The 24969-nt window shown below is 49.4% G+C and overlaps 2 protein-coding genes across 3 annotated transcripts in view; both read right to left on the reverse strand.

Moving 5' to 3' along the window:
- Window positions 1-13105, reverse strand: part of LOC122387960 (xylosyltransferase oxt-like) — a 75707-nt gene extending 62602 nt beyond the window's left edge. Inside the window, exons 1-2 of the mRNA XM_043378667.1 lie at window positions 12866-13105; window positions 4367-4694 (exon numbers count right to left, since the gene is read on the reverse strand). Coding sequence (XP_043234602.1) covers window positions 4367-4694; window positions 12866-13066 — 529 coding nt within the window. The 5' untranslated portion in view covers window positions 13067-13105. The remainder of the gene's footprint in view (window positions 1-4366; window positions 4695-12865) is intronic.
- A 1271-nt stretch (window positions 13106-14376) lies between these two features.
- Window positions 14377-22448, reverse strand: LOC122387961 (protoheme IX farnesyltransferase, mitochondrial-like). Of its 2 annotated transcripts, none has more exons than XM_043378668.1 (8): window positions 22198-22448; window positions 21474-21625; window positions 20320-20584; window positions 19704-19899; window positions 16944-17116; window positions 16426-16605; window positions 16068-16202; window positions 14377-15615 (listed from the first exon to the last, which is right to left on the reverse strand). In XM_043378668.1, exons 2-8 carry the CDS (start codon window positions 21612-21614, stop codon window positions 15134-15136), a joined length of 1572 nt encoding a protein of 523 aa, XP_043234603.1. In that variant the 5' UTR covers window positions 21615-21625; window positions 22198-22448; the 3' UTR covers window positions 14377-15133. The 2 variants fall into 2 exon arrangements, with proteins under 2 accessions (XP_043234603.1, XP_043234604.1); XM_043378669.1 differs by lacking the exon at window positions 22198-22448 and adding an exon at window positions 22107-22128.
- Window positions 22449-24969: the final 2521 nt, after the last annotated feature.

Below are 24969 nucleotides of genomic sequence, written 5' to 3' on the forward strand. Positions count from 1 at the left end.
CACTGGAAGTTATAATTGTGTGATATAATAAAAAAAAAAAATGCTAGGTAAATCATTCCTTATAGGTAACAGGCCGTTGTGCCGGCTGAAAGTGTAATTTGTTTGACTAAAAATGCGCGTTGCTATTCTACAGCAGTAAAGTCCACGTAGCGTGCTTTAACGTGCGTAATTGCACGTTTTCGGCATTACCCCAGCCAGCCATACTTTCATTTGCAGGCCCATAACTTTTAAACGTGCTGTATAAATTTCAAATAGGCAGCACACTTATGCAAAGACATGCTGAAGATTACTTGACCGAATTGGCCAGACAAACAGTAGCATAATGAGTAAGAAATGCAGCTTCAAAGGCGCATGTAGTACAAGGGAAACGTAACTTGAAAACGCTTTTGGCGCCCTCACAGCCGAAGTATTCCAAATGACAACTCGTAACAAACATGCGATAATTGTAGTCACTTAAGCTTCAGAGCATCACTGAGACGTGGCATCCATGTCGTACGGTTTTAGAAATATCTCGAATTTCGGCTTTGCCCCAACTCCGGCATTGCCCCAACTTCCCCTACTTTACTTGTGCATTGTGCAAAACGTGATTTGGCACGGTATCGAGGCAACCATAGGTCTTGTGCCACATACCTATGCATGATATTTAGGCAATACGCTTATGAAAATGGTAGATTGATCCTGGATGTCAATTCGTATGCTAAATGTCGACATGTATTAAATGAACGAATGAATGAATCAATCAGTCAATCGACAATCGGCATGTAGGTATAAAACCGTATAAATGGCTCGCAACCACTAAAATCAAACCAGATCCTAACTCGGAAAAGTAGCCGGAGCCCCGATGAGGCTCGAACCGGGACTCCACGTTGAAAGTTTTGCCAATGATCCATCATCATTCCACCAAGCTAGAGCGACCGGCACCCGAACCCACAAAAATATTCATGGACTTTGCTGCCGACCGCCCGGCCCCGCCGCCCGCCCGGCCGGACTTTGCCCCGACCTGATCCGCGATCCGGTGTAGCTCAGCGTAGGAGTGCTAGACTGTCAAACTGACCGGTAGTGAGAGACCCGGTTCGAGACGCTTCGCGTGCCGGATGTTTATTTCTGTGTGGGAGGCTTTGCGATTAGTCCACTTTTCAGAAAGATTATTTGGTGACTGACCTGTTTTCTTTCTTTGCTGCAATTCATGAGGAGACCTATGGACCCTTACCTGTCTTTCCGCACCCTAATTGGGAGATGGGTGTTTGAACCCCCCTGGGTTTTGTGAATGTCTCTAAAGCGAATTTTTGGACGGTGGATTACGATCGGCTCTATGCGACAAGTGAGCACACACACCCAGCCCCAGGTCCGCTCACTCCCTCCCCACATCACCCCCGCCCCACACCACACTCCAGCCCGCCTCATCCACCGAGCCGAGCCAAATTGACAGGCCTGACCCTTACCCCCACCCCTCCCCCCAGCCGGTGTAACGCAGCGTCCGGTCAAATCGCTCTACCAGGCGACCCGAGCCGGTGTCATACAGTGTGCAGGTAGCCTGTGCTGCTTCACTTTCGGGTCATGCGGCACAGCCTACCGGTACTAGGCGGCTGCTGCCAATGCTGAGCCATAGGAACCCGGTGGATAAAGAGTAGGGGACCATCAACCTGTACACGACTGTACATACAGCTTCAACCTTCAAGACCTGTCAACGAGCTTCAACAAGCCCAGATGAAACCAAACAAGTCTTCAGTCCCTTGAGCTCCAACCAGGTCGCTTCATCACTGATGAAGCGGCCTGGTTACCACACAGCAATGGTGGGCTAAATAAGACCGAGAGAACTGATACACCAATGAGGACACAGTGCCAGTGAGCTCATCAAGCAGGTTTGAGCCGACAACAGCGATAAATGATCTTAGTGGTGTTATTTATAACTATCAACGAAAAATAGGAAAACAATGAGGAGTAAAGAGGGAGTGATATTAGTAGTAAAGCAGGGTAGGAAGAGAGGGATGGAGGGAAGGAGAAGAAGAAAGGCATAGCGAGAGAGAGAGAGAGAGAGAGAGAGAGAGAGAGAGAGAGAGAGAGAGAGAGAGAGAGAGAGAGAGAGAGAGAGAGAGAGAGAGAGAGAGAGAGAGAGACTGTCAACAACCCAATCTTCCCCTCCGCTACCCTCGTTGGCTGCACCAGCAGCTCAGATTTATAACCACAAAAACCATCCACAACATCAGCCTCGCCACACTCCTGATGCCCATTCTCCCTCCAACATCCGTCTCAGGCTCAGAAGAGTGTCGGCCGAGATTGTCAGCTCACCACGGCAATCAACAGCCGCGCGTCTCGTCAGTGCTAAGACCGACTTAGATCTCCGCGACAGAGGTATGATCCTTGCTCGAGCGGGATATCGCTCCCCACACCACGTCGCCACCGCCGCTGCCACGCCGACGCCAAACGCAGGCGCCTACAAGCATGATTGACGAGGAGCGAGGCGTCCCTATTTGCCGCGCTGGGACGGGGTACAGCTGACACGAGACGTATCTCCGCAACACAGAGCCAGGGGGGGGGAGAGATGTGTGCTCTTCCCCTCTGGGGCCAAGTAACGCCAATTTTTCCTAGACATTGTCTGGGTTATGATTTCCTAGCTACCTTTCGCCCTTCGCAAATAAAAAATTGTTTGCGCTATGCCCACTTCTATTCGTTGCTTCATATGTCTGTCGATTTCGACCCCCTCCCCTAACGTTGGCCACACCCTTCACTCATCGTTTCCAAAGCTGGCACCGCGTCAGTGATAATACGCCTGGAGCTATATTATTTCCTGTCTGACTGTGTGGATAACGCCGGGGGAGGGGGACGGGGGCGCAGAGAGGGAGGAGAGAGAGAGAGGGGGGAGACGGAAGGGAGGGAAGTCATCTGGAGGAAATGCGACGCCGCAGATAGCGAAAAGCGAGGAAAACAGGGGGCGGAAGACGTGACAGGGCCAGTGACCAGAAAGACAGGCTATTTCGGTTGCCACGGAGGGGCCACGTAGGGAAGTCGAGACTAAGGGAGATAGCGAGGTTAGCAGCCGTTTCAGTATCGATACGTTGCAGATAGCACGGCTAAGATGTTTGAATGTGGAAAATCTAGTTTCATCAATTTCTAAGTAGGTTTGGTGTAGTTGATTGTTCAGTGTGGTTGGTTGATTGTACTGTGTATGGTCGCGTGCGTACGTGCGATAAAATATTGGGCCTGAGCTATGTCAACTTTTTTCATAAATTTAGTCCGAACTTTTTGATGGGAAGGATTCACAAGGACAGAGCCACCGCTAAGCGAAGCTTGTTGCGGTGACCCTGCCCTCTACCCTCCGATCGCGCAATTCCAGTTCTATGGCAGAATTTAGAGTCCAAAGTTTAACGTGTGCACATAGCCGCGCACGGCCGGTCCCCTCACTGACTTCGCCTGGTTACGACCTGCCACCAACCGCAACCATACCTGTCAGGAGGCCTATAAATGTCAAGCGCCCGTCGCGCTTCGAACCCGGACATGTATAACCGTGAACGCGTGCTCTCACCACGCGGAGTCCAACGCTCTACCGGCTGAGCTACGGGACCGGCTCAGTTGGTAACTTAATATGTTAACTTAATATGTTAACTTTATTCAACAGGATAAAAGAAAATCTTGCATCCAAATTCCACGCTGTTAAAATAAGTCAATCTAAGTGGGTCCCCATTCTGAACAGACTCTTCAAGCACATCAATTTTTAAAACGTTGCTTCCACGAATACCAAGCCAATCCAACCAGCCACACAACAAGCCTAACCTCAAACCCTCGCAAATCCTAATCAGCCTCCGCTCAATTCACCGCCAGATCCGGCCCGATCCGTAACACGGCCAGTCTCCCAGGAGCTCGGCAGGCAATGAATAGCAATACGGTGCCCGGGTGAAGCCTTTCAAAGCAGCCGGGAATGATTGACGAGGAGGCTGCCGATCTCACGGCGCCGCGCGGGGATACGCCAGACTCTGGTTCGGTGAATGGGCGAGGATGCCGGCTATTACTCATCCCCGATATCAGGGTTTGCGGAAGATGAACCGCAATGCGGTGGGATCGGTATGGGGTGAAATTCGCGGTAACGACGGATGAGGAAGCGTTGAGAAGGTGATAGCCGGTAGGGTAAAAGATAGCCAGGTAACAGGGAAGGGTAAGAGTATGGGTAACGGAGGTTGTGCTGATTATATGGCCGGTGGAATGGCACATATAAAAAGCCGCAATGGTAATGGAATCGAGACTGCAATCGCTAATAATGCATCCAATGCACATTTCTTGCGACTGCGCACTATTACATCCAGTTCCATGTTACCACCGCCCAGCCCCAGGCATGCATGCCCGCTCCCCAGTACCTACACCTGGTACTCACCCTGGTGCGGACAGAAGTTGGGCAGTCGGGCCGGGTAGGCGGTCCCCTCCTTCAGTTTGCAGCTGAACTCGACTAGCTCTCGCTTACAGGCGTCCGTATCCGCCCTCATCACAGCCGAGATAACCTCCCGCGTGTCGATGGCACAGCGGGGCTCGAACCCCAGCTGCTCCACGTCGAGCCGCGTCAGGTTGGCGTACCGCTCGCGTTGTTTGAGAGGAGTCAGGTGGTTGCGACGGGCCTTCTCCATCTGGGCGAGCAGCGCGTCCCCCAGCCCGTGAGCAGGGAAGGGTTCAGCAGGTGCGGAGACGCTCCTCCGCATGGGCGCCGCCTGGAACAGACAGGGAGGTTAGAAGCAGCAATAATGTGAATGAAAGGAGAGGTTTAGAGAGGGGTAAGAGAAAGATGGACGAAGAATGCAGCTGTAAAGAAAAGATAAGGCAAAAGGGAAGAGGAATAAGAAATATAAACTCTGACGGGCATAAGAATAAGATTGTGCCCAGAAAATAACAGCACTTCATACAAACTAACGGTAAGATTATATCAAATGTTTTTTATAGCCCGATATGTGCTATAGAAGAGCAGCATAATTGGGAGTCGAGTGAGAAGTATTTGCAGATATACATATGTATACCAGGGATACTGCCTACTGGGCAATGGGCATTCTGCGACAGCCCACAATGCCATATTATCAGACATTATCTCCAGTAAGAAGACGACCCCACGGCTGAGTGAGACGATAAGTCGAGAGGAAATTAAATTTACGAATTCCTGGGGCAGAATCAAAAGCAATCCAGACGGATTCAGATGTCTTAAAAGTTGGATGAGACGGTCTTACCGAACGATTAAATGTGATTCAACTAGACGGAACCCGAGCAATCTTCTGAGGAATGGCAGATTGACCTATGGAGTCGCGATACTTTTAGTTGCTTTTGCCGAAGATCATAAAAACGCCAACGGCACAAGGCGATTGCCGATAAGGATGGATGCATGGAGTGACCAATAACCGTGACGGCGTGACATTATACCTTCGGTAAGTTTTCCTCCACCACTTCTGCGCTATCACCCAATCACCACCTGACAGGGTGACCGGGCTCCTGTCGCCACCCATGGCAGGTCATTTCCTGACCATCACCCTTCCCGACCCCTCTCCGAGCCCATGTCACCACAGCCACTCCGAAGGCACACTAATCCGTGTGGAACCTGACACGGAACATTCCAGAACGATCCCACACCGGCGCGACACGGGGCAGAAACGACCCCGGCCTGCCCCCGGGGCGAGTGAAAATGCCACCAGGCGTCCGGAGAAATGTCGCCGGGAACTGGCCGCAGAAATGTCCCTGTGTCCGGTGCCGTGGTCGGCGTCGTTTTCAGGTGATTTGTCCGACCGAAATCGGCTACTCGGCAGCAGAGTGGGACAGACGGTTTGGTCAGGAATGCATATTGCACGAGCCGGTGGGGTGGCGAGGGCGACGAGGGTAGTGTGGGTCGGTGACTAGGAGAGAGAGGATAAGGGAAAGGAATGGTGCTCCAGAAGGAAACAAGGAAAATACGGATTGGATTATGCATATTCTATATTGGCAAGGTTTGCAATATCAATTTCAGAAGCTTGTTTTCCATGACGATATGATACCACGGGCGTGGGGACGACTGATATCTTGTGGGTGCGTGGGTACCAGGACTTGAAATAAGGCAATCCTCTAGTCCGACGGATCGCATTTCGCTGCAGTGATGACTTCCACTCTGGGTTAAACCAATTAAAAAAGAACACCACACAATTAGTAAAGCAGCTAAGGTTTCTTGTCGTTCGGAAGACACCGATCATCTCCAGCACTCAGGCTAATTGCTTTTGCATGGTTATTGGTTTTTGCCGTGTTATCGTGAGCGGCGTCTCTTCTGCGGTCAAATTTAAAAACCCCATCCCCGCCAAACAGTGAGTTTAGCATACATATCATCGTGTTAGCCAGCGACCTCGCCAATCAAAGGGGATGATATCACCAAATTACGGGTTCGGTGTTATTAGTGCCATGTTGCCATGTTATTGGTCAATTTCATCCAGATTATTTGTGCACGTCCGAATGTCTTAATGGCCGGCACCGACTGCGCCCAAAACAAAATCAACATCTATTCCAATGTCTATTCCAACATCTACTAGCCGGTCCCGTAGCTCAGTTGGTAGAGCGTTGGACTCCGCGTGGTGAGAGCGCGCGTTCCCGGTTATAGCAGTCCGGGTTCGAAGCGCGACGGGCGCTCGATGTTTATGAGCCTCCTGACAGGTATGGTTGTGGTTGGTGGCAGGCCGTAGCCAGGCGAAGTCAGTGAGGGGACCGGCCGTGCGCGGCTAAGAGCGCACGTTAAACTTTGGACTCTAAATTCCACTGGAATTGCGCGATCGGAGGGTAGAGCAAGGCCTCGTCTAACATGTTAACTGGGGGGGCTAAACCCCCGCAGTCATCGACCTGGCCCCCCCAGTCAGGGCAAAAAGTCCCTACTGGGGGGGGGGGGGCGGCAATAGTCAAAAGGCAATCGAATTTTTATTTCGAGGCGTCAGTGCACATAAAAACAAATGCGTAAACGAAACGATGCAATGTGAGCACATTGAAATACCCCGTTACCTAGGGCTGTTATGTGTTTATTTTGTTTACCTGAGCCATTTTTTTTCGCTCAGCAATACGTTACATTTCGTCTTTTCAGGCGCCCAACTCCGTGTCCCGGATATTCTTTTTTCATTAATTTAGTCCGAACCTTTTGAATGGAAGGATTCACAAGTACAGAGCCCCCGCTAAGCAGAGCTTTGCGTTGGCCCTGCCCTCTACCCTCCGATCGCGCAATTCGTGATCTATGACAAAATTTAGAGCCCAAAGTTTAACGTATGCACATAGCCGCGCACGGCCGGTCCCCTCACTGACTTCGAATGGCTACGGCCTGCCACCAACCGTAACCATACTCGCCAGGAGGCTCATAAAGATCGAGCGATGTCGCGCTTCGAACCTGGACTGTTATAACCGGGACGCGTGCCCTCACCACGCGGAGTCCAAGGCTCTACCGGCAAAAAATTCTCCTTTAGGTATCAATTTGTTGTTTCTGTCCTCGGGGCGTCAATCTCTTGTTTTTGCCTATCGTCGTCCTCGCTATGCGGCGTCCAATTTCTGGCTGGACGGTCACCGGTGTGCGGCTAGAGTAGCTCCTAATCATAATGAAGCAGGCTCCCGTTCTGGGTGGTCGTACGTAGGCGCAGATGCCAGATTGGTGGTCTGTCTGTGGGGACGGGAACTCTGACAGCTGGATTATCTAAAGAAGTCGGCATGGAGTCCTGGAGGGCAAATGCCAGCCACTTCGGGTCCCAACGGGCCTCAAAGCACTACTATCTTCATTTTTGTTTAGTTTATAGCCTCTGACGACCTTAAGGTTGTGTCGAAGCGGAAGATCCACGGCAATTACGGAGAACCCACCTGAGAAGCCATCAGTCTCCAAGTTGATACACAGGCATTACACTAGTCTGAGGGGCCCTAGTGGAAAAATACGGTCTCCACTCAGATTGACCCTTAAAGCCTGGTATGGATCATATAAAACCAGTGAGGGCTACCAATACCATAGAGGCCGAAGTAGGTCCAGAAGCTGGCATTAGCCCTCACAGATCGGCATCGAGCGCTCAGAGGGACCCATCAGAAACCGATGTGGTTCTAAAAAAATGCGTATGGGCCCTCGACATAAGACTCGGCATGCAAATTCCTTAGACACGGCACTGCCACTCAAACACACGCTCAACAACGAGAAGTGTGATTATTATTGTCTGATGAGGCAATGTGAGGAGGCTGTAAACTAATATACATACAAGCATGAGTCGGATGGTCTACTATTTTTTTTTTAGTTTTCAAAAAAAAAATCATGGTGTCAGAGCTGTGATGAAAAATAAGTGGTCTAAATCCGGTGAGAAAACAGGATTTGGGGGTACCCTAGGTTTGGCTCCTTCAGTCTCTGGCCCCCCCAGTGAAAATTCCTTAGACGAGGCCCTGGGGTAGAGGGCAGGGTCACCGCAACAAGCTTCGCTTAGCGGTGGCTCTGTCCTTGTGAATCGTTCCTATCAAAAGGTTCTGACTAAATTTATATATAAAAAATGTGTGAACAAACATGCAGCACAAATATTCAAATGAAATACTGCATACTGACTAAGACCAAGCACTTACAACTGCACTTGGAAACTATAGTGACCACCGCGGCTCGGTTTCGGTCACAGTTATAGCGAAGACGATATCCAGCCTCATTGTCTGGGACCCCGGTTCGGAAATAACCGGATCGATTCCAATCAGCCTTCTCTCAGGAACTGGCGCGGCGTCGATGGACCCAGGGGCGTCGACACCGGTCCGACTTTTCCGACTAGTCGGACCACTTTTTCGACTAGGCGGTGCCCTGCTGTGGCTCGCGGGGGCCCCTGCTGCAGACCGCGGGGGCCCTACTGCGGCTCGGGGGGGCCCTTCTAGAGACCGCGGGGGCCCTGCTGCGCCTCTGGGGCCCTGCTAGACACCGCGGGGCCCTGCTGCGGCCCGCGGGGTCCCCTTCTGCGGCCGCGGGGGGCCCCTGTTGGGGCTCTCGGGGGGCCCTGCTGCGGCCACGGGGGCCCCTGCTGCGGCAACGGGGGCCCCGCTGCGGCTCGCGGGGGCCCTGCTGCGCCTCGTGGGGCCCTCGCGACACCTGGGGGCCCCCACCGGTGGGGGCCCCCCGAGAAAAAGTCGGACCAGTTTTCCTTACGCGTCGACGCCCCTGGATGGACCGCGGTGTACGAGCACGGTTCGCCAGCACCACCAAACGAGCCACCAGTGCCGACAACCGGCCAGTAGGGGCAGTTTGAAGGCGATTGTTCTCATGAAACGTCCTAGAGTGTAATGGTCAGAGCTAAAAATAATCGAGGCGTGCTGTTCAATTGCAATAACGTGAATAGCAGAGTAGCTCAGTGGAACTACGCTGGCGTTTATCTTGATGCCAAATGACTTGGAATGATTTGGTTGTTAGGTGCAAAAATACATTATATTCCGTTCACGAATAGCATTTTCACGATGAACCTAGGGAGTGTTAACATCTTGGTGTTGTTCGATTATATTTGATTACCCGGTGTCCAACGTTACGAGATTCACTCTAATAAGCATTGGATTTACATTATCGAGGGAGACCCTGGGAAAATAGGCTTAACTTCCTAGACCATTTTATCAAAGCATCTCGCACAAATGTGCCAACCTGTCAGCTAAACAGTCATCAGCAAACCACATCGGTTGGCTATGCTAAACTTTGAACTAACGTCTAGCTTCCCATTGACAGGCCTCGCCAGTTACGCAGTATGCATGTAACTTACTTTCAATACAAGTCAATACAAAATCATGTTTTGCCGGGTTTTTTTTTTGGTTCGTGTGATTCGATTCATAGGTTCGTGTACGTAGAACTGTATTCTACCCTACACGACACACGGACGCCCACGTCTAAGATCCGAAAAATACGCACATAAGAAGGACGTAGCGACGAGTGACATTCAAAAACCTTTCCTTAATGTCCATTGAGGGTACTTCGGTCACCTTTTTCAATCATCAGAACCAAGCTTGCCTTTACCATACGCCAATTTCGGGTTGATATAGTGTGGAGGGTGCCCAGGGCCGCTGGCTTTTTATAACGGAGGGCCTTGGGTGTCATAAATTGACCGCCGTTGGCAGTATTGATAAACGCTAATGGCGGGTGACGGCCGCCGATCCATCGGCCATTCAAAGGACGGGGGACGGAGGCCGGAGCGTCTTTTGCAGGGACGTCTCGTTTCGTCCGGGCGGTCACTGGAATAGGGCGCAAACTGTCCAAAATCGCACACAGCGGATGGCAAACATGGCACACAGCGAATGGTAATATTGCGGGTTTTTGGGGCAAGGGACTGCCGGATGCTCAAGTGACTTAGAAAAAAAAAAATGGAATGCTTCCTATTAGAACAATGCAATTACCTACATTTGGACACAGCTCATTGCCAAACCGCACCGAATGATTGTATACCTTCAGATGAGCTTTTTTCGCTCGTTGACCATAAAACCGTTCGACGTTCAGGGTCCGAGGCGTAAAAATCCTCTCGTCCCGATCGTCTAATCAACCTTGAGATGTCTTTAGCTACCTAATGATGACCGGTCTGCACAGTGGGCGTCAGACAGACGACCGGTCGAAGGCAGGATACTTAACACGGTCAGCCAGACTTCTTGTATCTTCTGACAGGAGATCTGCTCTGGTCAACAGATCAGCGCAGCGTCACGACGTGGAATAGAGCCACCGCTTCCGAGGATTGACGTTCGACTAAACACACAATCTATGTATATGCAAAATAGAGACCGGTGGAGGCCAGGTTTTTCACAAAGCATCTCGAGGCATGAATCAAATGTTGACTTAGGTACAGCGACAACTAACTGCAATGAATACCTCCTGCATGATGTATTTTCGGGAAAGTTCACGCCCCAATGTGCGCGTGACCTCACTCATCACTGTCGAGGCGTCTCTAAGCCTCAACAAACAAACAACTGCCGCAGGCCGCGTTAACCGTCACATCATCGCCCTCGCCTGAGAACGCCTCGCTTGACCACCCCGCACGGTAGCGCCAACACAGTTCAGCGGTGGCCGCCACCACGCCGTGCTCCGGTCGACGCCAGTACAGATAACGGGCCCAGTCACCATCCGGCCGCTACCGCGCGCCGTGACACGGCGGCGGACGCCACGACACGGCGGGCGCCAAGACGGTACACGTCTCCGCTACCGCCGTCCGCCCTGCTGGGAGGAGTCGGGACAGGGATGCGTATGGACTGGATACGGAAACGAAGACGACGGCAGATGTCGGAAGAGGTGGCGGAAGATGATGACGTGGAGAGAGAGAGAGAGAGACAGAGAGAGAGAGAGAGAGAGAGAGAGAGAGAGAGAGAGAGAGAGAGAGAGAGAGAGAGAGAGAGAGAGAGAGAGAGAAAGACAGAGAGAGAGAGAGAGAGAGAGAGAGAGAGAGAGAGAGAGAGAGAGAGAGAGAGAGAAAGAGAGAGAGAGAGAGAAGAGAGAGAGAGCGAAAGAGAGAGAGAGAGTGAGACATCAGATAGCAGATGTGCTGGATAGCGGAGATGAGGAGTTTCTCCCTTGCAACCACCGTCGGGCTAATCCAGCCTACCGTAGTCCCGATAAACTATGATGTAACGTTATAATGCGTTCCCGCAAACTAGGCAGCGTAGCACGACATAAACATAAGATACCTGATCCAGCGTCTGGAGACAAATGCAAAATTCCGAAATTGTGAGGGAGAATGTCATGAGAGAAGAAAGTCCAAGATATTCTAGGCACGAGAACAGGAGCCAGCACAAAAACAAAAACCCAAGTATGGAGCTATGTTGAGATTTGAACCTCAAAGTAAAGGCTAAAATGAAAAGATGATATGAAAGGTAGGGAAGAAGACTGGCCAAGTATCAGTCATATATCTCCAAGCTATTTCATCAAAGCCAAGCCTAGGTATCATATAAGTTGAAATGAATTTTGAGGAGCAAAACAATACTGCAACACTTGAATGCCAGCAGATTGTCTAGTCGATTGATCTACACTGGTCGACTGTATAGCCAAACATAGCAAGAGGAAATAGCAACTGTAAATCAAAATAAGAGTGTATCAAAAAAGGAGGGAACTAAAAAGCCACATATAGACTGATTATCTAATGCCAAAGTTTGTGGGTTACATTAATATTACAGCAAACAGTGAAACAAAAGTAATTACAATTCTCAATCTCAACCCTTGTCTGAAATCAACAAAGAAAATGACATTCACGTTATATACATGCAGACAACAGAGACAGACACATCATTTGAAAGTTCAACATGATTCATGAATTGCAATGACCTAAAACAAAAGGAAGATGTCATTATCAGATAAACTTAATAAATTACCATCTCTAAAGTGTGCACCTAAGCATTTCGACAGCCATACCATAACACCCCTCACACTCACATAAGAGAAAACAGTCAGCACCTCAACCTTCTATTGAATTTGAATTGATTATCTGTTGGGTCACAGATTCCGAAGTCCTCAGCTTAGAATCTGACTTCAATTTCTCATCAGTAAGGCATACTAGTAATCATATTGTGAATTTATATGCCTAAATGAGTATGAGAATGTAGTACCAAGTAATCTAGGGAGATCACACTGACATGCCTGGCTTGGGTATCAAGCCTTAATAGCGTACACTTAGTTCAGGACCTAATCAATGACTTGACCATTTTCCCTTTTACTGCTATCAAGCAAAATGGTCTGCAATCTGCATCCTGCGCAGTATGTAGGGACCACACATGAAAGTTACCGGACCACATCGGTCGACGGTCACCAGTCCAATCTCCATTCTCCCTGCTCATCTAGCACCATTTTAAGTATTTTGTAGTTGATTTCTGTCAATTATACAGGTGCAGGATGACTGAAAATGTGCAATAAATCATCAAATAAAACACGAAATGTCACAGAACTTACTTGTTTCTGCTCCTCCACTGAAACTGAACTTCCATCTTCACTTTGATATGAATCAGCGGGGTGAATATCAATATTGAAGAACGTGAAAGCTAGATAAGCTTGCAGAAATAGTAGAACACCTATGACAATCACTAAGTATTTATATCTGAGTAAACAGTTCATTTTCGACGGCACGGGGCCGGTCTTCGGCTTCCGACCCATCTTCACGACCACAGCCACCCACGGTCCAAAACGAACTGAAGTGCTACGTGACAACAAACTTCACTTATGTCGTTGCTGCGCAATAACTGAAGCACTTTGCTGCTACCAAATTCAGCTACCAACTCTCTCTATCAGACGCAGTTTTTCCTTCACTCAAAATCTAAAATCTAATAATGTTGTAAGAGCTAGGCTTAGAGAACAATGGAGAATGCTCAGAATAGTTTTACGCATTTATTACCTTGATCGTTTTTAAGAAAAAAGTGGCAAGATATTTTGAACCTTTTGAACTAACACTTAGAAGCAGCGGTCCTTGGTCAGGCGTTGATAAATCCCTAAAAATATTTCTTTGAAGGCAAGTGCATTCATTAATTCAACTTGAAATCAATATCTTCATAATCGCATTAAAAAAAACGTAGAGCATCTATCCGTATCTTCATCTTTCACAAAAACCAATATTTATATTCAAAATATAAATATTTATCAGTAGACAGTAGCAGTTTGAAGCGTAGCAACCAGTATAACGCCTTTTGGGGCGACTAACAGAGCGAGCGAGAGGGTGAGCCTTGCACGTGCGAAATTTCGAGGGGGTACCTCCAGCTGACTTGTGCACGGCACCCTACTAACCGGTCTCTAGCGATGTGCCAAATTTGAGCACAATCGGCCCAGCCGTTCTCGAGATCTGGAAGCGGCACCCTGCACGTGCGCACGTGCAAAATGGGTCCCAACTGACTTTTGCACGGCACCCTACTAACCGGTCCCTAGCCATGTACCAAATTTGAGCGCTATCGGTCCAGCCGTTCTCGAGATCTGGAATCGACCCCTGCACGTGCGCACGTCGGCAGCAGCACCCCAACTCTGGCACATGGATATGCATTGCCTAGTGGGTGCCTACCTGCATGCCAACTTTCAGCGCAATCGGCCAAGTAGTTACCGAGATATTACAACAATTACAAAAGTGACACCTCATCGTTTTGCACGTGGCACGTGCATAACGGGTCACCCACATGCATCGGGAATAGTGCAATACTTGGTAGAAGGAATGAAGCTACCCTACAAAAATTACCACCTGTAAATCGGTCAAGTGGTTGCTGAGATATAAGCGTCGCAGAATCGTGACCACGGCCGGCCGGCCGGCCGCTCATACTCAGAAATTTCCGTTATTTTACGTAAGACTCCGCTCGCTTCGCTCGCTCCGTAATAATCCCTCTCCTGCTGTGATGACCTAACAGAATTGTCTCCTACAATACGCAGCCACTGTACCTCACTTCGCCGTTGCTGAGAATGGAGACGGTAGCGTAATCTGGCTGGCGTGGGTTCTTTGCGTTTATTTATTTCCATTCAACGCAACAGTCACCAATCGCTGCGTCAACATACACATCTCACTCGACATTTCATTCATAGGGATGGTCGATTTCTGAAGCATGAGTCCACCAGCGACAGCAAGCATCTTTGAAGGAACCAACGTATTGTGCATTTTTATGAGGTCATATGGCCAGCTTACACAAAATGTTTCACTGCTACATTCTGTCAGAAACGACGAATGACATTGACAAACAATGGTAAAAGTGTCTTTTTTCGCAAGTACCAGTCAAATGTCACGGATATCCAAAATAAGCCAAAAAATGCAATCAATATCTTGAGGCATCATGATCCACGGTATGGATCGTCAAACAGCTCGTACTTAAAAGACCCATCAAACACTCGCATCAATCAATATTTACCACTTGGGGGACGAAAACAAACTATGTACAATACATACATTACACGTTTTGGTAAACACACTCCCCCGCACATCGCTGCATCCTTGTCATGTCACATCGTGCAGCCGCAGCGCGATACTAGCGCCGTCTATATACATCTCTAGCGACATCTATTCAACAATCATCACCCGTTTAGACATCCACAGCGCTCCATCCATCCGGTGGGGATCTGAACACCCAGGGCAGAACCGAGGTGATATGTCGATATTATGACACTCCCAAGCCAGGACGGCAGCTACTGGGACTAGACAAGTGCCACGAAAAACCGGTTATCAGAAACCACACTAGTAATGCCGACTACTTTTTGCTACGTGGCTACGTCCTGTGATGGAGGGCGTTCGGAGGAAGGCGGAACGACGCGGTCCTCGCTGATAACAGCATCGTCCTCATGTGCTAGATCAGCCTCCTTCAACAATACCAGACCATCTCTGGGAGATGAGCTCTCTTCCTCCGCTCCAACAGCAGACGAGGACACGCGTTCCTCTCGCGAGGACACATTCTCGCGTCCTCCTTCCTCTCTCTCGGCTACCGCAAGGATCCCTCCTAGGCCCCATCCTCTTTGCAGAAGCGGCTCGCCGATGCACCAGTCAGCCATCTTTCCCCTGCCTCTTCTCTCCGCGCCTGCCGCCGCTGTCACCGCCCCCGCCTCAGCCTCCGGCTCGGGTTCAGAGAGGTGGTAGTGCTGCTTGGCCAGCAACATCAGGATCAGACCGGCCGTCAGCTGGACGTAGCTGAAGCGGGTCAGACGGCGCGCCGAGCCGCTGTCCCGATCACGGGAGAACCTCCACGCTGCGGGTGACGGCGGAGAGGTGTTAAGATTTATAGCAAAGCGATAGTTTTGGATAGGGGTGGGCTCAATATTACAAAATACCCCATTATAGGGAATATGAAGGATGCCAGGAAAAAGGAATACGTTGAGGAGAAAAGAGACATGAGCTATGATGATCTCTAAAAGTAGAATTATGACGAAGCTTTTCGAACTGAGCGAACTGCACCCTTAGCTAATGTTTCGCCGATGGCTTCACACATGAGAACCTATTACAAGCATTGCTACCTGAAATGCATAGTGAATACTTTCAGATGCATTGCAAATATAAAAAAGATAGTTCATGCACCAAACAAACATTTGAGCCCTCTAAAATTACCAAACATTATAAAAAAATATACGGTTATCATCCTAGCCGGACCAGAACTTTGAGCCCCAGCCAATTCAAGCTATTCCCTATTGACAGCGCACATACCCAGATACACGAGGTACGCGTTGACGGGCAGCGAGTCGACGGCGTACATCCACGAGGTGACGTCACACGCTGACGTCACAAACGGAAGGGCGGCCAACATCAGACTGTACCGCAGCGCCACGCGGCGGGTCAGGTCTGTGGGGGAAAACGCCACATAGGTCAGGTCAGGCATGATTCCCAAATATAATAATCCAAGTTGGCAGCTTTACGCTTTCTGATGTTTGAAGATTGCATTGGACATAGATAAGATGAATCATGTTAAAATTATGAATTCGTGTTATCTATGCATTTAATAATTAAGCAGCACCATTCCAGGTAGTAAACCAAACATCTCACATTATCCTCTCACACATCTTACCGGGGTGTGTGACAGCCATGATGCGGTAGCCGGCGCGCGCGTAGTCCTTGCGCAGGTTCCACGAGAGCGCGTTAAAGTGCGGGAACTGCCAGGCGTACAGCAGACCGGCGAGCAGCCAAGCGCCAGGGGCCAAAGAGCCGGTGGCGGCAGCCCAGCCCATCAGAGGCGGCACGCCGCCCACTGCAGGGAGCAGGGGGGTTAGTGAGAGAGTGAAAAGACAGGTGGTTGGGATAATGACATGGTGGTCTTCACACTCATGAAACAAAGATAAAGCTGGTATAAAGATACGTAGGACCCCGGCTTATTGGCTAGAAATCCGCTGTCATCGAGCAATATTGAACTCAAAGAATAGCTACAAATTTTGAACCTACAGCATGAACTCTGAAATCAGTATGCACACATATTTTTGAAATACATTCTACGTTTTCACAACGAAAGAAAAGAGCATTTTTATGATTCATTCCTTGCCACCTTCACCAATAGCCTACCATCCGCTCCTCTCCCTTCACTGCACTCACCGACAGCTCCGACCCACGTATTGGCGATGGTGACCCTCTTCAGCGGTGTGTACACGGCCGTGTAGAGGAGGAAGTTGGCCGCGCCCAGGGCCGCCGCCAGCGGACTGGCCAGGTACAGCAGGCCGACCCCGGAGGAGACACACACGCCGGCCAGCGTCACGGCGTGCAGCGGACTGGCGGGGAGAGGGGGGAGAGTGACTCAGGGCTGCGGAGTCGGAGTCGGTCGGAGTCGACAGTTCTGCCCGGAGCCGGAGTCGGAGTCACAGAAACTCATCGACTCTACAGACCCGCCATGGTTGTAGAGTCGGAGTCGGTCGGAGTCGACAACTCTTCCCGGGGTCGGAGTCGGGGTTGATTATTTAAAGTCGGAGTTGGAGTAGGAGTCACCAAAAACCTATGGACTCCGCAATCCTGGGTGTGGGAGCAAAGTACGGCCCTTCAGCAAAAGAGTGGTTGGTTAGCCGATGTGTTTTTGGTACAATAATTTTGAATGACAGGGCCAGTCCAGTAAAATGACTCGATAGAAATGAGAAGATGGCTCGTGCCAACACTTCGGCAATGGTTTTCAACAGCCATTAGATGTATTCATCAATACAGATCGATTATTGTGATGTTAGCAACCAACCACTCCTGGGGTACCTGGAGGGCCGTACATGTTATGTAACACGCTAGTATCCAGAGAGACGGGTAGGTACCTACTATCGAGCCCATACAAATTCACAGTTGATCGACTGTTGCTATATCATAGTGTAATAAATATCCATAGTGTAATTCACATATATAAAAATCAAAACGTCTGTACGTATGTATGTATGTATGTATGTATGTATGTAACGCGTCAGTCACGCTTGGCGGGCTATTGCTCCGGAACGGTGCGGGCTACGCGGGTGAAATTTTGGACTTAAGTCGGACGCCTGCATCTGTTTGTCGTATTAAATTTTGGTGGGGGTGCGCTCGCCGGTTTGCACGTGGCGGGCGCATCTTTGCGGGATTTTGGGCCGCGGCCGTCGCCGATCAGAGAGCACGCGCATTAGCCTCAGTTTCCTCGCTTGCAAAACTGAGCGAAATCAGAGCCGGAAGGTCACTGACCTTTGGCAATGAATATCGGAACAGAGCACCGCCGGCCAGGAGGAGACGCCAAATTTATCCTGGCCATAACTCGGCCGCTACTGGGCCGATTTTATTGAAAATTGATTCATTACGCTGCGCGTAATGCTGTCCCTCTTTACGCTGCGCGTAATGCTGTCCCTCTAGTAGTGTAATAAATATAATATATTATAATATAATATCTAATATATATTTAATAAATATAATATCTAATAGTGTAATCCATAGTGACAGTGTAATAAATAGTTATTTACTAGGGTGACCCGCGTGCTCCGCAACGCGAAAAGGGATATTTTCGATCGGCGGGTGTTCGGTTGTTCTTGTGTCGGTTGGGTTATCTATCCATTTCGGTCGATTGCTTTTTGACGGCTAAACGTTTTGGTTTGTGGAAAAAATATCCACTGCATCGAGGTGCCCGTGTCTGATAAGCATGCTTTCCACTTCAGAATCTGTCAAATGTGCTTTATAATTGAGGTGCGTAGTTTTAAGACAAATGAAAGGCGTAGATAATTTTCGCTAAAAATCGTTTTGCAGAGGTTTAAAACATTTATATTTTTTAAGAATACTGTTGCTTGTCATGCAAACGTGATGATTGGATCTTGGAGAGAATTGAATGCTCTTTCTAATGATAGCATTTTCAATTGTCAAGCGTATCAGGTTAAGCAGCAAATCCCGTGTAACTTTTTAGTGGCACATTATGGACAAATACCATTTAATTCAGCGATTTTTTCCACATTGTTTTTGATCAATTAGCTGTTCACAATTTTTCCATGAGAGGCGGTACATTTCTCTTGCCAATTGACGTTGTTTCAACTCTATCAGTCTGATGGTCACGGAAAAATAAAATAAAATCCAAAATCCGTTTAAAATGGCACTTTTTGAAATGAAATTGCCCTCACACTTGCACGTGGCGCGTGCCACCCCTGCACCGCACACTATTCGATTGCCCGTTCGATTCTCTACACGATGCTGTTTTCCCCGTGCCGATCGGGCGCACGGCTACCGAGATATTGCACGGGGAACGGACCCGTGTCGGGCAAATTTAGCCATTTTCGCCCGTTTTTGCCAGCCGATTTATACATGTAAAGTCTATGACGCGAATTTGCACTTTTTGGGCACGCGCCACGCGTTCGCTATCGATCCGATCGAGCCGAGACCGCTCAAAGGCACGTTGTCCATCCTTGTTCTATAACTTGCGCAAATTTCAGCGCGGTAGGTGCAACGGTGTGATCTGTAACCCGCGCTATGTAGCACCATGTCGCGACCTCGGTTACAGACAGAAACTACGTCACCTCAAATAGTAATATAGATTACACTATGGCTATATTACATCACTGTGAAAGTTGAAACTGTCCTCAAAAAGTAACTGTATCAACGAGGAACTTGTCATACAAACGAATACAGAACAAATATCACAGATGTAAGCTGCATTGAGCAATCATAAACCTTCCATGCCCGTGGTCCTTTCCGAGCTTCAACATACCCCGAAACCCTGATCTGACCGGCGGCCAGTCTTCATACCGCACCCATCCTCCACATACTTCCCCTGACGTGACCGTTACCTACCAGTCCCACCCCTCTCCCAGCCTCACCTGACATGTCCCTGAGCCGGTCAGAGCAGTCTGCCCCGCGCTTTCCTTCCCCATGTCTCACCTGACGTGCCCCCTGACCAGGGGCCGGGCAGCCGTGCGCGCCATCTGACTGTCGTACGGTACCTCCAGCCACTGGTTCACAGTGTTGGCGGCAGAGGATGTCAGCAGGGTACCCCCGGCCACCAGGGCTAGTGTCGTACCAGAGAAGGCGCCCGGGGCCATGGCGTAGCCGGCCATGGCTGTCACCACCACCAGACCTGGAGAGGTGAGAGGGTGAGAGACGTTAGGGAATTGGTGACAAACGCGAGATGATTGCAGGTGAGGGACGTGTTGATTGGTGAGACGTGAAGATTGGTGCAACGTGAGAGGTTTGATGAGAAACTTGAGGGTTGATGAGAGACGTGGAAAAAATGATGGTATGTGAGATTCGATGAGAACGCTTTGGGTTTGGTGGCAGAGCGGGCGGATTTGCGACGAAGACGGACTAAAACGTGCGAGGACGTAGCAGGATGACGTGACGACTGACGACGGAGGCGCTGTGCGAATAACGAGTAACGGGAGTGGTAAAGGTTTGGTCAACCACGGATGGACAGGTATCAATACATCGACTAACCAGCTATCGTAGTCTCTCGCTAGTCCACTACAACTCACCCAGGGTATATTTAGTGAAAACTTACCAGTGAGCCGGACTTTGGCCAGCTCCATGTACCGTCGGTGCAGACTGGACCAGTCGAGCGCCGTGCTCCGCCAGTCCAGGTCTCTGGGTTTCACCACCAGATCAGACACCGGCGGCCGGCTGCGCTGGGGGCCTCGCTCAGACGACCATAGCGCGCTGAAGGTGCTGACACGGGCCGCCTGAGTGCCCGCGTGTGTAGGTAGGACGGCCACACATGGTGTGATGCCCGATGTGAGGCCAGTGCGGCCGAGGAGCAGTCGAAGAGCCTGCGGTGAGGGAAGGAGAGGTGACAATGGTACAGTTTAGTTTTTTTTTATAAATTTAGTCCGGGTTGAATGGGCGGATTTGAGAAGTCAGAGCCCGCACTAAGCATAGCTTGTTGTGCTGACCCTGACCCCACCACCCGATCGCGCAATTCCAGTTGTATGGCAGAATTTTGTTCGAACGTTTAACGTGCCCTCACGACTGGACACGGTCGGTTCTTTAGTCGGTTCTTTAGCTCCTCCGATCCTCCGTAACATTGGTAACCTATCCGAACAAGTTGGTCCAGCAATTTTGTGTAGCTTTTGTGACAATTGAACGGCGAAATACGTATTTTAGGGCGTATTCGAGCGCTATCTGCCCCAAGCGATACCGCCGGCCTTCGATTGACGATCCAGTACACCGGTCTTGGAAACGTCCGTCGTCACTCGTCCCTACCTGCAGATCCCTTGTCCCAGATAACCATGCCAAGGCTGTAGTTGGTGACTTGCTGATGTGCCAAATAAAGCACTAACCCATGGTAATGAAAGAACCAGTGATTAAGTTACAATTTTGATAAACTGTGCCCACCTATGCTAATGTTTCATCCTGGTCCCCTGCTGATATGGCACATGGAATCTGTTATCCTGCTTTGCAGTTTGGGAATTGGGGTCTGGGTAAGTCACTTAACAGAATCTATGATGATCCACAGATGAAGGTAAACAACACCGGTGGCCAGAAACATCAGGCAAGTGAAAACAATGTTATATCAAATTTCAAAACATATTGTGTCAGTTATATTGTATACATTCCTTAATTCCATCACAGCCCTGTCCCTCTGATCTACTTAGTAGGAACACAAACTTAAACTTTTGCAGCACATTTGTAAACATTAGAATCACCAGTATCACTCACCATCTGCTGCTGTCTTCCAAGGCTAAAACACCTCAGAGTGACCTTATGTGAATGCCCCCTGCTTGCTATGAGCAGAAGACTGGGGTGGTGTCCCACTCTGAAGCATGAAAGGCCCCTTGGGGCCAGTAGACCACCTGACATGGCTCACATACCTGATGAAAAATAGGAGTCAGTCATAGAACTATTCAATGAGTAAAGAAGTGGGGCAAGACATGAAACAGTAGGTAGGTACAGTACAATGACCATAAAGAATAATTTGGCAATTAAGGGCTGTGGTTCTAGTAAAGTATGACACCATACTGCAAAGTATGGTGATCTGGAAATACTGGAATAGACCTCATAAGTGTAGGGGCACTCTGCCAGTGCAGCACAAGCCCTGGCCTTATTAAGGCGGAACTGTGCTGGCGCAGAATCGTCTACAAAAATAAGAACGAGAGGACTTAAAATACAAATATAAACTGAGCCTGAGCCTGTAACTCTTCTTAAAAGCCCCTCCAAGCACATTTATATAAATTAAAATAAGCATCACAAAGCACTTAACGGTAAAGCACCAAAATAATTCAAAATCCAGTAATATATAAGCAGGCTGGACATTTGTCAAAGGCCACATTGAAATAAGCACCAACGCGAGACCAAAACAAAGGTGGAGAGCATCAGCAGAATCAATAACATATTTTATAATCAGCTGCCACATAACTTATTCAGCAAGCAAGCCTTTACTCACCAATTGTTTTTTTTTCTCAAAATTTCTCCCGTTTTCTGGCCTTGCCGCCTTGCCACTGGCCGGCCTTGCGTAATCATGCGCTTATTGAAAAAGTGAGGCCATAAAATGAAACAGTCACGCTATATTTGTAGAAAATAGTATAGTGCTGGGTTCAAGAAATATTTTTACAAGTACTTGTTACAATTTTCGATAATTTTGAATAAAATCATAAATAAAATATCCAACGAATGCCACAACTTCTCGCAAATGATAGACTGCCAATAAGATACTTCACTTTTCCAATGAAATCAAGTCATTTATACTTTTTGTGAAGAAGGCACGCCGCTACCAGCATCTGCGATGCTGGGCTCCGCATCGCGGGACCGCAGGTTGTTTGAGCAAGCACCTTTGTAAGCGCAGCAAAAACGCCCGCCGCCAAACGAGAGGACGAGCATTGCACGTGCAGACCGGAGTGGGTGTGCTACAAACTGACGTGCACGGCACCCTATTTGCCGGTCTATAGCGGTGTGCCAAATTTGAGTGCAATCGGCAGCCGTTTTCGAGATCTGGAAGCTCCACTCTGCACGTGCGCACGTGCAAGCTGGGTCCCTATTGAGTTGTGCACGGCACCCTATCCGCCGGTCTCTAGCGGTGTACCAAATTTGAGCTCAATCGGCCAAGCCGTTTTCAAGATATGGAAGCGACCCCTACACGTGCGCACGTGCAGCTGCACCCCATCCGTGGCACATGAAAATACATACTAACTGACTTGTTCACAGCACCCTACTACCCAGTCTCTAGTGGTATGCCAAATTTGAGCACAGTCGGTCCAGCCAGTCTTTAGCTATGGAAGCGTCAGCCTGCACGTGCGCACGTGCAAAATGGATCCATCTGACTTGTGCACGGCACCCTACTAACCGGTCTCTAGCGGTGTACCAAATTTGAACTCAATCGGCCAGGCCGTTCTCGAGATCTGGAAGCGTCGCCCTGCACGCGCGCACGTGCAGTTGCACCCCAGCCGTAGCACATGGAAAGGCATGGCCCAGTGTGTGCCTACATCCTTGTGTAGTTTCAGCAGAATCTCCTCAGGAATTACCGTGGTATTGTCATTACAACAAAAGTGACACCTCTCCGCTGTACACGTGTCACGTGCAGTAGGGGTCACCCGCATGCATCGTGCATAGTAAAATACTTGTAAGAAGGGTATACCCTACCCCACACAAAAAACCGCAAGTGTATCGGTCCAGTGGCTGCGGAGATATAAGTCGTGCAAAAACGTCCCCACGGCGGCCGGCCGCTAATATTTAGCATTAAATTCGTGTCGCATCCTTCTATGGGAGGTATCCCTGTCACCTGTTCGTATACTGTCTGAGCCAAGGCCATAATAGGTGTGAGCTCAAATCTCGGTAATGTCGTGCTTTTTTACTAAATTTCTCGAAAACGGCACAACGTGCAATGACGTTCTATATCACTGGAAAGAGCATCAAAATTTGTATAACCTATCAACTTTTCACTTAAATATATCTCAACTGTAAAAAGTTATTAAGCAACAAAGACGCTCCCATTGACTTTCCATGTTAAATTTTTTCTTTTTTAAACGAGGTTAAAAAGAAGAAACGAATTTGCACAGCTTAAAGAAGCATCACAACATGTTCTGCGACCTGTTCTCAACAAGTCCTGCAAGTTTAAACAAAATCGTATCATATAATTTTGTACAATGAGCGAATGAAAATGTCTCTGCAAAAACGCCCATTGACTTTACATGGGGAGCGAAAAAAGTTCAACTTCAAAGTCGTGCAGCTCAAGTTAATGAGTTCTGACGGGTACACCGCGCACACGGGCGTGCACCTGAACGTGTGGGCTACGAGACGGTGGGAACCAAACCACCCCTTCTACGGCTATTTTTTCCGCCATTCGCGATCGCGCAAAAAGTGTCTCAAAGCCCCATTGACTTACTATGGGAAAAATGGAATTGCACGTGCCACGCGCAAAAGATTTCTGAGCGAGTAGCGACCGGTGCCATCAGGTAGATCACCGCCGGGAGCCCGTACCCTGAAATTTTTACGAAGATTGAGCGACGCGTTTAGGCCCCAATTCGCTGCCAACCATGCCAAACATAGCCCGGAGAAGGACCGCTCCGGTTGTTTTTCAATAGAAAAACACAATTCTAACGAATAGTGTTTGTCTTTTCAAACAACCTGCGGTTACGCTGCGCCGTTACCCATCACATTTGTAAACAAATCCCGAAAGTACACATGCAAATGGATGCAAATGTACCCAAAGGACGCCTTGTCGTACTGCGCTGTGGGTAGCGCGTGGCTGGACGGACGGTCCGTGACAACCTATTGATCTGTGGCTGATCTATTAGAGTGTCCGTCCGAGAGCCGTACGACGGCTGACAGAGCCTGGGGGTCGCGAACTGGTGTGGTAACCGTTACGCCCACCTGGGACGCCCGAGTCGGTACGGCACTTGCGGTGTCGTAACCGGATCGGCGGGAACCAGCAGAACGCTGTTGGACCGGCGGTGAAAGTCGGAACCGAGCACTCGCCCACCAGTGGGGCGTCTGGTCGAGCAGGTCTACCCGCTAAGGCAGCCTGAGCACGAACCAGTGGCAGGGTCCGATCAATGACCGTGGTCCGACCAGGGTGTCAGCGCAATGGCCAGTCAGAGGCGTCTTTAAGGGCGCGGAAGCCCACCTCGGTCGACTGTGGCCGGTGCAACCTAGTCAGGTCGTTTGTGTGAATCTCCGTGTTCTTCCATCGCCTCAGAGTAGCCGCTCTTCTCCAAATGCC

The sequence above is a fragment of the Amphibalanus amphitrite genome, unplaced genomic scaffold (genome assembly GCF_019059575.1).
Source record: "Amphibalanus amphitrite isolate SeventyFive unplaced genomic scaffold, NRLGWU_Aamphi_draft 000304F_arrow, whole genome shotgun sequence".
Lineage (NCBI taxonomy): Eukaryota > Metazoa > Arthropoda > Thecostraca > Balanomorpha > Balanidae > Amphibalanus > Amphibalanus amphitrite.

Excerpts from the sequence above, each read along its gene's own strand:
- LOC122387961 (XM_043378668.1), bottom strand. The coding sequence starts at position 21,614 with ATGTCAGGTGGTCTACTGGCCCCAAGGGGCCTTTCATGCTTCAGAGTG. Across the intron at positions 20,585-21,473 it reads TTGGAAGACAGCAGCAGATG|GCTCTTCGACTGCTCCTCGG; the intron begins GTGAGTGATACT and ends CCCTCACCGCAG. Across the intron at positions 16,606-16,943 it reads TACGTGGGTCGGAGCTGTCG|TGGGCGGCGTGCCGCCTCTG; the intron begins GTGAGTGCAGTG and ends TGCTCCCTGCAG.